At 27.1% G+C, this 19154-nt stretch overlaps 1 protein-coding gene across 6 annotated transcripts in view; it reads left to right on the top strand.

Annotated features, from left to right (window-relative positions):
• LOC107452990 (cell adhesion molecule Dscam1) overlaps positions 1-19154 on the top strand; it is a 308431-nt gene that overhangs the window by 224378 nt on the left and 64899 nt on the right. For all 6 annotated transcript variants that reach the window (XR_015429856.1, XR_015429858.1, XM_087153625.1 and 3 more), the window contains 2 exons: positions 1052-1237; positions 2827-3120. Coding sequence is in view for 4 of the 6 variants with exons in the window: in XM_087153625.1 (XP_087009751.1) it covers positions 1052-1237; positions 2827-3120 (480 nt within the window). In the remaining 2 variants the exon portion in view is untranslated. The remainder of the gene's footprint in view (positions 1-1051; positions 1238-2826; positions 3121-19154) is intronic.

Below are 19154 nucleotides of genomic sequence, written 5' to 3'. Positions count from 1 at the left end.
GTATGGAATGTATTTCAAACTAATGCGAAACTTTGCATAAGCAATTGTTGATTAGTCAAAAGAGTGTGTTTTTGTTATTTTTAAAATATCTACACACTCAAATGTAATATCTTTTCTGTTCTTCATTGATGAGCACATCATGTTGCACATTCCTTTGCACATTCTGGACACGTGAGCACACAAGGCAACCAGATATTTATACTCAACTAAAACACGTAATGAACAACTAAAATCTTGGTTATTGTGACCGAAGTACTTAGGTAATGATTTTGGTAAAACTAACAATGAAATGCAGTTTTGTAATATGTAATAAAAAGTGGTAATTGTAGTAAAATTTGGTAATTTTTTCGTGATAAGTTATCATGCTAATTTTATCATGATAGCTTAGCATGGCATAAAAACCATTTATTCGGTTAAATTTACTTTCCAGCTTTCCATTTTTATTACTGCCAATGAAAATTATAATTTTAATAAAACTGAATTTGCCGTAAGCCGTTATCATATGAACGGAAAAATTACCGAATGAATAGTTGAAATACCGTATATTTGGATTTTATTAGTCACAGTTTATCTTCTTTTTCTTACCGGAAACACTTACAGTACTGGGATTTTACCATAGTTTCTTTCTATGCCTCCCAAAATAAATTAAATTATTTCTTTGATATAATTAATGCATTTTGCATTAATGCATTTTGCAGAAAAAGAAAAAAAATCAATCCAAAAATTCTAAATTATAATGCGTTACTTAGTATGTGCTACAAAAACTCCTAGCAAACAAATCTAGAGTAGTCCAGTTTTTATTATCAAATAAATAGTCACCAAATTACTATTGGTTTCGAAATTGTATTTTACTTACTTTTATCATAAATTGGTTTTATTTATAAACAAACTAATCAATATGTAATACAAAGTGATTTACGAGTTTTGTTTTATGTCGTGTAAATTAAATTAAATTACGAAAAAAATTCTATAACAAATATATATTTTTCTAAATATAAATTTTTAAGATGTTAAAAGAACTAAATATTAAGCGTTATATTTTTTCTTGCAGGTTACATCCTGTATCAAAAGTCTGATTCTCAAGATTGGGAAGAAGTGCAGCTTTCCGAAGAACGAAATAATTATGTGTTCTATGGTCTTCAATGCGGAATGCAATATCAGTTTTATTTAATAGCTTTCAATGTTGCTGGAAGAGGACCACGAAGTGAATATGTGTCCGCTCAAACTGAAGGAACGGGTATGTGACAAAATATTGTTTTCGGAGAATTGAAATATATATGTTCATGTCTAATGGTCTTGTTTAAGGGTAAAAAAAAGTAGAAATCCGTAAAAAACGAAGAATTTTTTATTAATTTTGCAGCAATCGGAAACAACTTCACATTTTTTTTAAAACTTTTTGTACATATTTTGACCTTTATTTTTATCATAGCGCAAATAAAAAAATAAAAAATGGAACTTTTACAATAAAATGTTTACTACTACTTTTTTTAAATTATCCATAACTTGCTGTGCTCATATGATGAAAACAAATCATCCAAATTTGATTCCGTTTCTTTTTAATTACTTGAATGTAGTTTCCGTTGCTCGTAGGATTTTTTATTTTTTTCTTAAAAAAATGATAGTGTTTTGAAAAGAAATAAAACATTTTCTAGGATTACTCAAAACTAGTCAACCCAGTCTGTACGTACAAAGAAAACTACATTGTGATCATTTGGTCAAAGTTTGAAATAAATAAATTGAAAATTATTCTAGTTAGAAAAACATAAATTAAGAGAAATATGGTTTGGAGCAAGCTGCATTTAACCCTAAGAGCGTTTGTTCCGACTTTTTCCAAACTTTTAAATGAATGTTTTCCTACAGTTAAAAAAGAAAAGAAAGGACATTTTTTCCATGTCAATGAATGGAAAATACAGTGTGCACCTGGAAAATTTCAATACAATTTCACAATGCGACTCAGAGCATGGAGAGTTTAAATTTTATGATCAATAATCCAAATAAATATATAAAACTTTGCAATTAACTAGAATGCATCGATTGCCAGCCGTATTACAATTTTCTTATCTATTTTTTCATACACTTATCTATTTTTTCATTTAATATTTATTTATTTAATTTCAATATATTGACTTTTGTGACTTATTATATTAACTGTTGAATATTTATTTTGCAAAATTGTATAAAAACTGGATGGGGAACGATATATCCAAATAATTTGCTTTTCAAATTTTTATATATAATTTACATTTTACTTTTTTAAGTAAATTGCATTTTCAAAATTACATAACAGTCTGTTTTTACTTTCTAAAATTCAGTTTTTACAATCAGTTTTTTCTATAAGTACTCAATCTTGAAGCTAGAATTTTGACTAAAATACTACAATGAATGTTTTAAAATACGAACTATAAATAAAATATGGTGAATAACTCAAAAAATGAAGATTTCATAGTTTTAACATTCTATATCAGTAAATATTTAAATCCTTAATTGAAATCATTTATGGAGTCAATATCAATTTATAATTATTATATTTATAAATGTCTCTCTTTTTTTAATTTAAAGCTGTGGTTAGAGTATTTTTAAAAAAATTCTCATCAAATGGCTAAAATCAGGTGAGTATTTCGAAAACATGCACATTCCACTATTTTTACATTCGATATCATTAATTATTTGAATCAGTAATTAAACTTGAGACTATTATATATGAAGTGAATTCCGATTTATTTATATCACATAACATGCACTAAATATTGGTAAATTACAAATATCGCGATTTTTTGTAATTAGAGCTGGGGTACTTCTTTGGATAAAAATTCTCCTTTCTTTCAGTTCCAGTAGCACCAAAGCGGGATGCCCTCCTGACAATCAACTCAACATTCATCATGATCCATTTAACAAGCTTCAATAGTGGAGGATGCGCAATCAATTTCTTTGTCATTCAGTACAAGCCAGTGAATCAGCCAGAGTGGATACTCTTGTCGAACAATGTGTTACCCGAACAAAGAACAGTGACAGTTACCGACTTGACCCCAGCGAATCATTACTTGTTGTTGATAACAGCCAATAATGACGCCGGTACAACTGAAGCAGAGTATCAATTTGCAACACTGACACTTTCAGGAGGTAAGTAATAATTTTATTCATTTTGAAGTAATATTATAATTTTGTGTCCAAAAGTAATTTTAAGTTTTAAACTTATTCTTACTCTTTAAAAGAAAGGGCTTTCATACTTTGATGTATTGTATGAATATGTGTAGAAAATGTGTCTCATAAACTAGAAATATGCATCTCTAAAAGTATGGAAGAATGGGCGGTGGTCAGTCACAGTTTTTACACGCGGAAGTGATGCAAGGGAAATGTCAATAGTGCATTTTTATACAATTTTGGCTAACTAACTTACAAAAACATGCTCAAAAAGAAAATAAAACTGATAATGCACTTTTGAAAATTCTAGGTTTTCAGTTGCACTGCTTAAATTTCAAATGAAAATTCGAAAACTTCCAGATAAAATTACGGATAAAGTAACGGTAATTAGGGTGCATCATCCATATAATCCGTTTTACAGTGAAATCCATTTTTACTGTAAAATATTGCACTGCAATTTTTTTCAATAATATTTATTTAATTAGAGTGATTTTCCCTAATTATTACTGTGCAAGTTACGATATATCAGATTTTCTTGTTATGTAACAGATTTTATATTTGTAAATAGATTCCATAATGCTAAATGGATTTTACGATCAAAAATGCCGGTGCTTTTTACCATAATTTGATCCGGAAGATTTTACAGTGTAGATCTATTACGATAACAAATGGCCACGGATAAATGTTTATTTAATTAACAAAAAATACTAATTGAGGCTCACTTAGAACAAGTTTTATGATCATTAAGAAATTTTTAATCAATTTTATGATAAGAAAATAAATATTCTCCTTTTTCTCATTTAGTAGTATCTCAACAAGAGATCTGGCATATTGATTATATTCAAAAATTGCTGTGATATTTAAATATTTTCATCTCAATCAGTTTATTCTTTATCTAATCGATTTTAACATTTATTGCGTTTAATCCAACCTTCTCATTGTAAAAAAATTCCAGACGAAATTACAGTAAAAATTACTTTTTACAGCAACATATTCCGAAATAAAAAATCTTATACCGCAATTTTGACAATATTAATTACCGTAAAATAACCGAATTAATCAAATTAAATAAATATTACTGTACAAATTATGGTGTCATACTTTACTCTAAAAACAGATTTTGTGGATTATGCTCCCAAAACTCCGGTTCTTCATTCCGTAATTTGATCCAGAATTGTTTACAGTGCAATAATATCACATTTCCCTTTGCATGGCTCATTATGATTATAAACACAGTAATGTACCCCATAAATGTGTCAATATAACTAGTGCTATAGTAAGCTGATTAAAAAGCATAAGAGCAACTAATTATAACAACTTTTATTAACTAGTTATAACTGACTAGCATAGAAAGCCGGCCATACGAAAGCATAATAAAATATGTTTAAATATAAAAGATTCTACCTACGTACTGTGACGTACGTAGGTAGAATAAAGTTAAGGTAGGTAGAATAAGGTTAAGGTAAGTAGAATAAGGCTTCAGGGTTAATAAACCACACCCTTTTTTTAATATTTAACTTCGTTTTGTATAAAATTCACTCATTTAAAAAAACCGTAGGCTTATTTTTAAAACAGTTAGTTAATCTATACCTTGAGAATAAAAGTATGGTTAAAAGTTCCAGAATAAGGTAAAACTTTACGTATTTCTGGCTCTAGGACTACACCAAAAAGTTCGGTAATTATGAACGACGTACTTTGACAAAATCAAAAATAAAATATGATTTTACAATATGCTTGAAATTTTGGTAAATGCGGTTATTCATATTTTAATTTTATCATAAAAGCTTAGAGCGTGGCCTTAAAACCATTTACTAGGTAAAATTAACTTTTCATTTCTGTATTTTTTTACTGAATGTTAGGTAATAAGAAGCTATAATTTTAAAAACCAGAATTTCCATCAAAGCATTGCGAAATGAATGATATAAATACGGTATATATTCGCTTTACTTAGCAGATTTATGATATTTTATTTTGCCAGAAATATTATTATCATTTTTTTTTAATGGCGGGCACTTGGAGCTATTGTCCATTGGCCACAGAAAGTGCCAGAACTGCTAATTTTCTTTTCGTTACCCAGTGGGCACCTGTGGCGAAGCCACGGCGGTGGAACAGCGTCGACCACGTCACACTACCACAACCCGTTTATAGGGCGGGTCACATTCACACACAAAGGAGAAAGGACTTATAACAAAGATAGAGGGAAAGAAACATCCATGCCTTGCCCGGGATTCGAACCCAGAACCTTTCTGATGCAAGGACAGTTCCCTGCCCCCTACACAGACTGGTCGGCAATATTATTATCATACAATATGGTAATCTTACCAGAATTTTCTTGTCCATCAAAGACTTTAAATTGTTGGTTGTCTTAAATATTTATATGAAAATTTTAAACTTTTTATTGATTTTATGATTTATTCATTCCTTTTATTTATTTATTTTATTTTTACTATTGAATAACCCAGTTAAAAATACAATTTAACGAAGTGATGTAAATCCAAAAAATTATATAGCAAATTTAAATTTAATTAAAAAAAATATTAAGTTTTGAATAAAAGATCCTCTAAATTTCTATTTGCATGATAGTTATTAGTTTTCACTTTGATTTTTTTAGCAGATTGAATTATCAAATCCTTAGGGAAAACATTTTACTTTTTATTCGAAGCAAAATAAAATTATAATTAATTTCTTAAAATCATTCTTATGGAGCGTTGTAAGAAAAAATATGTTAAAAACATATGCTACAGTAATATATATTTTGCAAAATTTATATCAGACATCAATGCTATAATGCTCATTGAACTATTCCAACTAAAACTCAAATAAATATTTCTGTAATATTTAATATTAGTTATTAAATACTGCTCTTTTTTGAATAATCATGATTAAGAATACATTGACTAGAAAAAAAAAATCATAGTTATTTTGAAATTCAATGAAAAAAATTAAGCCTTACTGTGAAGTAATAAAATTAATTAAAATGCAATTTTACATAAACTTGGACTTTAAACTAAAAAGTATTTTTGTTCTTCAACATTATATTAATCAAAATTTGAAAAAAAATAGCTTTTAGAACTTATTAAAAAATGCATTAAAAGCTCTTCAGTTAAAATTCCATATAATAAGTACAAAAAATAGTTTTCAGTGCATGAAACTTGTAGCTATACTCTGAAAAAAAGAGAAAAGAAAAATGTATCGCATTAATTAGGATTTTGTTAAAAACTCCTGTCTGAAAATTCTGAAATAAATTTGTTTTAACATTAATTGATGGCAGTTTTTTCCTTTTTTACAAAAAAAAATTCTTGTAAAGAACACTGAAAGAAATATCTTTTCAAAATTAAATGTAAATTCCTTTTTAAAAATATTGAAATTATTTCCAAAACCTATTAAAAAACTTACTTTGTAAATTTAATTACATTTCCATTTTATCTTTCATAAAGAACTATCATGTAAATCATGTTTTTCTTCCCAAATGATGCTTGATTTTTCGACAAAATTTCGATCGTAATTTCCGAAACCATTTTCGTACTCTGTCTAAATAACCAACTGATGGAAAAGTTCATTTATTAATGAATCACATTTAAAAATAGATTATAGAATTACTGTTTATTTTATTAGTAAAGAGATTATATAGAACCTAATGTGTAAATTAATCAATCACAGTGACGTTTTATGCATATATTTGTCTAAGGAGTGGATGCACACAAAAAAATAATAATTCTTTAATTATGGAAGAGTTTGATTTTAAAAACAAATGAGTCCCAATAGCTCTGTGGTTGAAGCTATGATTATAATAGACTAGGGCTCTGTCCTCAACGGCGGTATAAAGCCTAATTACGAGGGTTGCTACTTATATTTCTGGCCTTGGCAACAGTAAGTGTTGCTAGGCGACCGCAGACGATTTTAATCGAAAGTTTGATATTTTTAAACTTAAATTCAGAAGACGATTTACCATTATAGCTTCATTTGTGTTGTTGACAGTAAATTGAAAAGTTCTTCACTTTCAAAAAATGGAATTGAATCGTGAACATTTTCGTGCCATTATTTTTCATAACTTTCGACGTGTATTGTTAAGACAAGTGTGCTTCGATGAACTTAATTCTTTATTCAGCGATAAAGCGCCATACTACAGCACTGTAAAAAATTGGTATACCCTGATTGGATTGAATTGGAAAAATTCCCTGATTTGGCACCCAATGACTTCTTCTTATTCCCACACATCAAAAATAAATTGCGTGGGCAACGATTTTCGACCCCCGAAGAAGCGGTTGATGCATTCAAAACGCATGTTTTGGAGTTACCTCAATCGGACTGGAAAAAGTGCTTTGAAAATTGGTTCAAACGCATGCAAAAAAGTATTGATAATCATGGAGAATATTTTGAAAAACAATAAAACCAATTTCGATCCTACATATTTGTTTTTTCATTATTAGGCCAGAAATATAAATAGTAACCCTCGTAGATCAATGAGTACGAGCTTGAATTGGAGGTAAAAGCGGCTTGCGCATAATATTATCCAAATTTCCATATTTATGTTGCTAATCATGAAAATATGAAATTGTGGGAATACTTTAATTTTTTCTTATAATTGTATGTTCCTGTCTTTCTCAAAATTCACGATAGATTTCTGAAAAATGAGCATTCTTTTGATGCTTGGAAACCTATCAGGATGATTAACATTCTCCCATTGGTTTATCCATCAACGATGTATGTGTTAAATTAATTGAAAAACCAATTCCCTGAGTTTCGTTTTACCGTCCATATTAATGAAAATTATATTGCATTGAATTATTTGACTCTTGGTATGTGATAAATTTCCAAGTTCATGTATTGCTTGCATAGTCTTATAAATTTCAAATGAGTAGTGCCATAATATTCATAAATTTTATTTAGTTTTTAAATTGCAAAATTATTATTTTTTAAAATTTTTATTTAATTTTTTTAAACTTCTGCTTAGCTTGCTGTCCGTAAGATAATGGGAATAAATTATGAAATTTAAAGAAACTTCCAATATTTTGATAGAAGTAATGTTCTAAATTGCTTACAATATGAGTTATTCTGCTATAAACAATGCTATGCTGTACCTCCAAAGCAATTTCTTATAGAAATATTTTTAGTAGCATGGTAGAATACAGATATAAAATAAACATCTAAAAAGTTCCACTAAACATTATTATTTTGATATTTTACCCAAGTAAAATATATATATATATATATATATGTAAGCTATGTACACATTCCTTCTTGTTTTAAATATTCTTGATACTCTTGAAATTTAAACATCCAATAGTATATTTGCCTAAAACAATGTTTCAAAACAGTTTCGTACTTGTGAGTCGAGTCACAAGTTAATATTTATTTAAGTTTTTAGTACGTATGAATTCAACAAAAACAAACTGCAAATGTTCTAAACTTTCTTCTCATAGAAAGTGATTGACACAAAATCTTGATAGTCAGACAAATAAAATCATTTAATAAAGTGAAAGTACCAAATTTAAAAAAATATTTTTTTTTAACGAACTTAAGAAACAAATTCAAAAAAAAGTTTTAGAATGATTGTAAATTACTTAAAACATGAAAATGAAAACTCAGTTGAAACTTAAATTACCTGCAGCTTATATGTGATCAAATTATCATTCTTTAAAATAAGTCTGAAAAAATAATACATACCTTACTTTTTGCATTTCATATTCAATATAATTGTTTTCAGGAATTGATCGCATAAAATGCCATACAAATATATATATATATATATATATATATATATATATATATATATATATATATATATATATATATATATATATATATATATATATATATATATATATATATATATATATATATATATATATATATATATATATATATATATATATATTTATATATATATATTGCACTGTTTGTTCATAAAAATAATCATTTGAAAAATATGTTATTGACTAAATGAATAAAAATTTATAATTTTCTCATTGAACACGCAATTTGGTTAAACTTTTTGAGTTAAAATATTTTATGAATTGCCTTTAAAATCTATAGTCAAAAGGATTAAAAAATAATTATCATCATTTATTCATTTGAACTTTATTCCAACTTCATTTTAAGTGCTTGTTATAAAATCTTATTAAGTAAATATTATGTATTTCAATATTTCTTTCGTAAATATGTCATGTTTTTCCGTCTATATATATTTTATAATCGAAACTTATCTTGTTTAAGGCTAGAATATATATTCTTCTTATTTTAATAGTTAAATTAATTATTATGTTAAAAATAAGTTAAACAACTAATATATAATAGATTTTTAGTAAATTTATTTGTTAATAAAAGGGGTAAAATATGTCATTTCAGTAAATAAACTTTTAATTCTAATAAAAAACTCAACGATTAAATCAATATTACATGGAAATATATTTAGATACATTTCAATTTCAAAGACGTTAATTTGTAATTTCACTGTAATTCAATATTAAATTCATTAATTATTCGAACTTTGTAATGAAATATTCAATCTCGATGTTAAGATTAAAATTAGAGTTTAATTAGATTGTAATTCTTTGTCGTATAAAAATGCTCCCTAAATGATTTATAATTTATACATATAGTGCTACGATTTTAGGTTAAAGAAGATGATGTACTAATAACTACTTCGTGTAAACCAAAAATTTAAATTATTAATAAAAATATGCTCTAATTTTAATATATTTAAATATAAATACATTTCACAGTATTGCAGTAATTTATTTATTTAATTTAATATTCTTTATACTGTCAAACAGTCGTCACATTCATATTACAGAAAATTAACCAGTTTCAACATTAAAAATTATTCAATTTTTATAACATCTTGTGCTTATGGCGGTGAAAATTGAACTTTAAAAGAGAATTTATTCTAAATATGACTAACTCAGCGATAAGGTAATTAAAATCTCAGACTTTCTTGAATAAAGTGATTAATGTGTTTGGGTTTTGCGCCAAAGACTGCACTTTTGCAACGACTTTTCAGCAAGAAAACACTAATGATGCGCAAACTAATACCGGTTTTCGGAAACGTAATCTTCTTTGCAAATACTTTATTCAGGTTAGAAGATTATAGCTCTAACAAGTTTCTGCGGGCACTATTTACTTGGGATTAAACAAATCCGCTATCATCGAATTGTACAGGACATTTTATAAGCTCTGAGATAAATGGTCACAAAGATAAGCCTTACTCTACCATTCCTATAAATGAAAAGCCAAATTAGGCCAGAAGACATTTATTTCATAAATATATTATTTGATTTTTAAATTTCATACTAATGAATAGAAGATTTCTTAATACTTGCTTTTGGAAATGAATAATTATCCCAATAATTATATATATTTTCTTTAAACTTAAATATTTCGAATTGTATATAGATTAAAATTACTCAATTTTAAAATATTAATTGGATGTTTCGTACATGAAAAAAAAAGTCTGGTAAAATTATTGTACTGTATCTTTAAGACATTTCTGAGTCATAAAAATATAATTCTTCTTTAAAACCAAAATATCTGAGAATTACACTATTTATGTGACAACGGTTTACCAGAAAATATGGCTTTATGAATTATATTTCTTACTTCCTTACATTTAGTAAAAATTATGAAACAAAAAAGTAAATTAATTCGAATAAAGGGCTTTTAAGCCATTCATGATAATCATGATAATATTACCTGAATATCATGATAATATTACCAGATGTTACCACAGTTACAAAATCTTAACTAGCATCGCAAAGCAATATTTTACAGTAATTTTACCAAACTGTTACTGATAATTTTACCAAACTGTAATACCTAACTGTAGCGTTAATGTTACCAAAACTCTTCATTAATGACTGCCGAGATTTTTGGTGTTCCCACAGAGGCAGAATCACGTTTCATTTTAACATGTTCCAGTCGCTTTGATCATACTTTTTTTCTCAATGTAACGTTTAATTAATTTTTAAAAAGTTTACGATGTATCTACACACAAGTCTAGATGAAAGAACTAAAAAGGAAAGGGCATTTATTTTCAAACTTTGAATAGCAATTAAAATTGAAAAAACATCCTATAAAACAGATACCTTATGTTTTCCCATAAATATGATGTCTCCTGTTTCTGAGGTATATTTTATAGCTGAAACAAAATATTTAATTATAGAAGATTTTACTGTTAACCGAAACTTTAAGGTTTTACTCAAAATGTAATAAAAAAGCTGAAGAAATGTTTAAAAACAGAAATAAATGTAAATTGCCCAAAATTGAGAAAAAAAATTCCTGAACCTTTTTATCCCTAATGACAGGATTTTCACTGAATATTTTAAAGATCTAATTTTAAATATGCTAATTATTTAGTGAAAATGATATTTTAAAAATTTCATATCTGACAATAACAACAAAAACTTACTCTCTCAAAATAAACATTTTTTTTCGATAAATAAGGATTCAAAGTCCTAAGAATATTTGAGCTATCAGAAATTTAGAAAAACTAATTCCAGTTTCAAGATCAGAAATGCAGAGAATAGTTTGGACTCCTTTATATTAATTCCCCTTTAAGACTTTTTTAATATTTCAACCATCTTTGAAACTAAAAAATTTAATAAAAAGATTTTTGCGCATAACTACAACATTTTCTTACATAAAAACAGTTACATGAAAAATTAGTTAATTATAATATTTCTTGTTTTTTGTTATTTATTTTAATAATGAACTAGAAAACTAGACTTTTTAGGTGCACTTCGCAAAAAAAGACGACGAACCGTTTGAATATCTTTTGATTTAATGATCAAATTTTCATGCACTGAGACTCAAACTTAATGGATGGGGACCTCAAATGTGCTAATTAATAAATGCAAACGATAATTTAAGTTATGAAATCAGATACAAAAACGAACTTTCACTGAATAAACATACTTTTTTTAGACGGATTCGTATTTCTGACTCCCAAAATATAGGGGTAGCCATAAACTGAGAAATATGGTTCCAATAGTTTGGTCAGGAGAGCGCTTCAAAGTTTGTACTCCTTAACAATAATATTACGTTTTCCGTATTTCACTATATCGCGAGAACCCGTTTATCTAAAGATAATTCCGTGCAAAAAATAACTTTCAGTAAATATCTATTAATTTTATAACTTTATTTAACATTGGTGAAAAAAATTGATTTAAAAGATTTAAAATTTTTTGCACCATTTTAAAAAATTTAAATGGCTCCCTTGAAATTCAATTTCTCATGAACCATTCAGCCAATTTCGCTCAAATTATGCCCTTTGCCATGTAAAATTACGTTTTTAAAAGTTAAGCAAAAAAATGTATGCCTTACAATTCAAATTTTTTTGACCTTTCTTAAATAAAATTGTCATGCTGAAAGTTATTTTTTGTATGGAATTATCGCTTGATGAACAAATTTTATAGTTGAGTGTGAAATTTTTTTAATTCACTTAAAAAGTTCTCGAGTTATAGCAAAACACTCAAAAAAGGTGAAATTAACATTAAGGGATAAAACTTTGGAGCAATGTCGTGGCCAAACTATTGGGACCATATTTCTCCTTTTGCTGCTACTCCTTATCTTTTGGGGGTCAAAAATCCAAATCCATCGAAAAATGCTTATGTTTATTCAGGGAAAGTACGTTTTTGTGTCTGACTTCGTAACTTAAAATATAGTAATATCGTCTACACTTATTAATCAGCATATTTGATGTCACTCTCTTTAGCAAATAATATTGAGTTCCAGTGTGTAAAAATCCGATCATTAGAACAAAAGTTGTTCTTAAAAAGAGGCATGTTTATTCAGAATAAGTACGTCTGATTCTGTAACCTAAAATTTCGTTTCCAAAAATTTTTAAAAACTTATTCATATTTAGCCTCTATTGAGACTCAAAATTATAATTGAGACTCAAAAAAGAGAGGAAATGCTTTTTAATCTGTTTCCGCAATCCTCTGAACAAATTAATTAGAGTATTCAAAGGTTAGACCTCAGACCATTAGGGTAGTTAAATATTCTAAATAAGGAGAAAATTTTTCAGTAAAATTACACAGTAATCACATTTTTGGTTAAAAGTAAACTCTTATCCAGGTTAATTAAACGAAAATATATCATATTCAATAGGCATTTTTTACATTCATATGGTAACAGTTTATCCGAAATTCTGGTTTTCAAAATTATAAATCTTTTTACCACACATTTAGAAAATAAAATACGAAACAAAGTAAATTTAACCAAATGAAAGTTTTTTATGTAATTATCTAAGGCATCATGACAAAATTACGAATTTTTACCTCATTTACCAAATTTTATCACATTATAAAACATTATTTAATTGTTAAATGTATCGAAATCATTACAAAAACACTTTGGTAAAAATTACCAAGATTTTTGATGTTTCCGTAGAGACAGGAATACAGTAAATTTTACAATATTTCGGTAGATCTGGATCTCACAACTTCTTATTAAAAAATAGCTTGTGCATCCGTAAACCTATATTTTAACAACAATACATACTCAATTTTAATTACTTTTTACGCGTTTAGCGGACTAAAAATGTACTTTGGAAATTTTATCCTGCGTCCATTTGTAACTGGGATTTTTTTTATTATTTTTTTTTGTTAGTTTGTTAATTTTCTTAAAAAAATCGTAACCAAAGCACTTGAGTAAAAATAGGTATTTCTGGTGTTGTCATAGAGCAAGATATACTGTAATTTTTACCATTTTCTGACGGCTTTCAATACTTTTTTTCACTCAAAATGACAGACCAATCGATGTGTCAAAAGGTCTTGAGGGTATTGGCTTTAATCAATACTTTACAATTTCATTTTCTAAAAAACTACTCTAACTAAAATTTCTTAAGATTGAGATCTTGCCTGCTCATTAATCTCATTTTTATAACTTAAAGTTATTCATTCTCACCTTAAAATGAAGAACAGTTTTGATTAGAATTTATATTTTGTAACGTTAAAAGCCATTCTAAGTTTCATAATATCATGTAAATATTCGAGTAATTCAATAAATATTACACTCTAAATGAAAAGGCTGATGTGATCTAATTGAATACCAAAAAAGATATAGAGAGAGAAAAGGGTTTAATGTATAAAATCGTTAAATACTGCAAAGTTTTAAATGACAAGTGTCCGAAATTCCTCAGATTTTTGAAATATTTTATCTTACTACTTGATGACATAACTCCATTAGCAACGTCATTAAGTCCGTCTCAAACTCCTGTCCTTATATTTAGAACTCAGCATGCATAACCGTCTAATTACAATGGTATTCTTTAGTGATTTCTAAAGAAAAATAGAATAAAACCTGTTAGAAACTCAGATAAAAGTTAAATAGTAATTCCTTTAATTGTTATTTTACCATATTCAACAGAAACAATTGAATAACCATAAAAAAGGTATTCAAAATGTTAAATTTGAGAAAAATTGCTTACGAACTCTGTTTAATTAATACGGTTAAACAATCAGCATTTTATTCGCGCCAACTAAGCCCAACTTATGAAGCGACTTATTTCCTTTCAACTGACTACATTATACAGCAGAAAAGACTAATCGATGAATCTCATGACCGACTGAAAGGGAGTTCGAACTCAGTGTTCACACCTCAATGTTTATCTCATTCATTCATTCATTACATAAAGAGTTTCTACTGTCCTATGTCTTAACGAGCCGATCAAATACGGTTTCAAAACCGTAAAGGTAAAAAAATGTTCATTACCGTAAATGTTGCGGTTAATTGGATGGACAGACTGATATTGGTTATTTTACCGTAATTTTAAAGCGAAAGTTCTAAGAGAACTTAATCACTTCCAGTTATGGTAATTTGTTTTTATTATATATCTCTCTAAAATATATAAAATGGATGGTATTACAGCATTCAATGGTGCGAACATGACATATAATAATGGGCTTTTTTCATAAACAAATAAAATCTATTTCTGATAGACTTTCAGTATGAAAATATTACTATATCAATAATTTTAATCTAATATGTATTTTAATAATGTGAGTCGTTTAAAACTTTTTGGAAAGAGCTTCATTGTTTTTTATTTTATAAAATCTTAGAAATTAAACAGTATAAACCGTTAAAAGCGTTTTTTTAGAAAAATGTAATGTTTTTAGCTTAGATTTTTTTTCTCTTAAACATAATTTTAAAATAATTTTTTTTAAAAGGAGAAGAATTATTATAAAATATTATATGTGTAACAAAATGTCTGAAATAAGAAAAATGAAACAAAAGTAAATTATTTTGGCAGAAATGAGTCAAAGCAATATAATATTTTAACAAACATTTCCCTAAAAAGGTGTAAATGTTTTATGGAATGATCAATAAAAATTTACACAACCGAGTTCTATAATTTTATTAGTACTCATCCAACTTCCTTTTTCTTTTTCGCTAATTTTTTTACAACAGTTGAACAAATTTAGTAGGAAATTAAAATTTTGTTAAAAATAATGTAAGCTTAATATGAGATGTTACAAATTAAATATAGATGGCAAGAATCAAAACACAAGCATAAAAAATTATGTTTCTTTTAAATTTAATCAAAGTAAATATATCAAAACTGTTACACCCTTAATTTATAACTCAAGAACTATATATTTAAAAATGGAAAACTTAGTAATTTATCTTTTCTTTTTATATATTTTCCTTATTTTGCACATCAGTAACAAATAAATTTAAGTTCAACATTTATAAATCATACATTATTAAAGATTATTTGTTTCTTGAAATTTCTTTTAATATGTGTGTCAACATATTCATATGTTATATTTGCTAAAAATTCTATTAATTTTGAATTCTATCCATTTGCATTAGTTCTTTTTTTAATAAAGCAAAAAATAAGTATCTCGTTGCTCTTTTTAAAGTTCTTTCTGTACTCTTTATAAAGTTGAAATCAAGTTATTATCCTAACCTTGGTTTTTTTTTATCTACCCACAAAACACTTCTAGGTAATGGAAAATTACTTGATGAATATTCATCATTGTTTAAAACTAAAGATATCAAATGAAATCCTTAAAGCCAAAAACCATCTCATTTACGCTAAACCTCAAATTAGCCACAGCGATAAATGAAACCTCACACTTAGCAATAAACGCAAATTTATGCGGCGTTGATCCCTCCCTGTGACGAAAACGAAATCCTCAAATCGTTCTCTGCACGCAAGCTTAACGCCTTTATTAGGAATTTTCCAAGGGAAAAAATTTAACTACTTTCCAGATGGTAAAAATAATAAAAAATAATAAATTGCAGGTACTACAGACAAAGTCCTTTTTGCACGATAATCTCTGGGATTATTGTTCGCAGTGAATAAGATTAACGAGGATACGGATTTAATAAGATTAATTCTCACAGCTCTTTGTCAGCCATTTTCAGAAGTAGGCTTAAGAATAACGACAAAGAACGAAAGATGATATTACGCCCCTACTTCAGTAATATAGATCACACAAATCGTGATGTACGATCCGCCTTGTCGAAGTTATTTATCAAAAAGATGTTCTAGCACATTCTGCGAGTGATGAAAAGAAGGATGAAAAATAACATATTCTTAGATATAGTATAAAAAGGACAGATATGGTTGTTAAAAAAGAGTTTCCTTCAATATTCCAACAATATATTTTTATCGGAAGGTAATATTTCTCTTGAAAGATATATGGATCTTCGGTTTTTATTTAAATGATGAAATATTTGCTACCTGAAGACTTATATAGTTAAGTTTTTATTTTTTATTTTGTCAATCACACATTGATTTGCGTTAGATCAAATACAATTTATTGCATTATTATTTTTTTTTGTTTTATTTAAATTACATACTTTAAAAACAGAAATACTTACATTTCTATGATATTTTTTTTCCAATGTCCACCTGAGGATTGACATTTCGTTAATACAGGCAACTGAAGGGCATATTTGTTGGCCACTATTTCCAGGAACACCATATTCGTTGAGCCAACGTTGTTTCTACTGTAAGGACAAATAGTACGGAAAATGAAAGACCATATATGCCTTGTCCGGGATTCTAACCCAGAACCTTTCTGATGCAAGGCCAGTTCCTTAACCCTTACACAGATTGGTCGTTCTCTTCTATGATATAATTTTATAAATTTTACATGGGTTGTGGAAGACTTTTTGTACTTGCAACCACAGTGAATTTAGAGATGCTAAGCGTATTCAAAGGAAGATAGGTTATACTTTGTGCCACGTATGAATAGCATCTTGCTTTTTGTGAATAATTCCTTATTTGGAAAATGTCCAATATTTTCATTAATGATGTCTCTAGTATCCCTTTCTTTCTTCATTTTTTAACATCGATTTTAATTTAGTTCTTTCTTCTTGCACCTTAACGTTCATTTGCAAACCCATCACACCTGTATCTTATCTCCCTCTTTTTATATTCAAGCCTGTTCCTCTTCCCTTATTGGTAAAACACCTTTTTCCTTATGGCAACGCGTTTGTCTTGTTACTGACTCCTGTCCTTTTGTGTTTTTGTTGAAAGAGTTAGTGGAATTAAATTCCTTTTGTCACCAAAATAAGCCCTTTTTAAATTGGATTGATAGAATGCCGAGAATATTTCAGCAACTGTGAGCGATTGCAGTTATAGATAAAGCTTATTTGTTTTATTGAAATTCTACTAGGAGAAAAACATTCTTTTTAAGTTACAGTACAGCATGGTAATGACGTACTGCATGATTACTGTAAAAAATATCATAATACTGGATAATAAAGCCAGAGTTTATAATTTTCAAACAATTTTTGCAATTTTTTATTCATATAATAACCGTTTATTGAAAATTCCAGTTTTCAAAATTATTGCTCTTAATAAAATGTGCAAAAGTGAGATGTAAATTTAACCAAATAATTGGTTTTTATGCCATGCTCTGAAAAATCATGATAAAATTACCAAATTTTATCACATACTATAAAACAATATTTTGTTATTAATTTTATCAAATTCATTTCTAAAGTGTTTGGTAAAAATGATTTGATTTCCGGTGTTTCTATAAAACAAAAAACATGGTAAATGTTACCATATTCTGACATGCTTTACTATACTCTTTTTCCTCAGTGCATGATAAAAAATATCAAGTAAAGAATTTCAGCAATAAATTTACATTTTTTATTTACTTTTGAATGCTACTTTTGTTTTCAAACCATCCTTATCCAAAATAACTCAGTTGTTTGTAGCTTAATGTTGAAAAGTGAACTTCAACTTTACATAAATAGTAAAAATATGATTTTCATTAATTAATCAGCAAACAACAAATCATTAATTTGTAAATAACAAAGTTTTAAACAATGGAGGGCAACTCCATATCTTATAGAGTGCGAAATGTTTTAGTTATTATAAGTAATTAAATTTGTCATTACAAGTGAAATGAAAAAGTTGTATTTCACGTTTGATTTATATCCAAAACTCTTTGAACTGATTTAGAAAGGTGATAAAAAAAATTTCCGATTCACATTGAAGAAAGACTTCAACAAAGAAATTCAATTAAAATGCTTTCATTCCTCTCTTAAAATTACTTTAAAGCACACAATGATTATTTACTTTTAGAATATTGAATTTATGACTTACTTATTGACAAAAGAAGCCATTCATTAAAAAAAGAAAGCTGAGAGTGCTTACATTTCTAAATAGATAATTGAAAGCAAATGCAATCTTATTTAACACAGAATTATTTTAATCTCAATGTTTGTATTCGATGCAAGCATAATTTAGTGTAAATTTTCTTTAAATGAAAATCTTTAATTATCACTTTTGAAAAATTGCGTAGTTTATAATGAATTTAGCTTAGTGTAATTCTCTTCTGAATAGAAAACTTAAACATTTTAATAGAATATATTAATTAGAAATTGGAAAGTAATGTTTCATGTTCAGTTAAATGGCCAGAATATTTTAAGTAATGGTAAACACTGAAGTTAAATTATGACTTCTTAAGATAAATTATTCAGTATTAATGATTAATTCATGTAATTTATTTAGTCAAATGAATTAGTTATTACTGAAGCAATATGTT

The sequence above is a fragment of the Parasteatoda tepidariorum genome, chromosome 10 (assembly GCF_982258835.1).
Source record: "Parasteatoda tepidariorum strain Cologne lab strain chromosome 10, Ptep-v5.0, whole genome shotgun sequence".
Lineage (NCBI taxonomy): Eukaryota > Metazoa > Arthropoda > Arachnida > Araneae > Theridiidae > Parasteatoda > Parasteatoda tepidariorum.
Note: the sequence above shows the minus strand (reverse complement) of the source record. Positions and strands in the feature narration are given on the sequence as shown.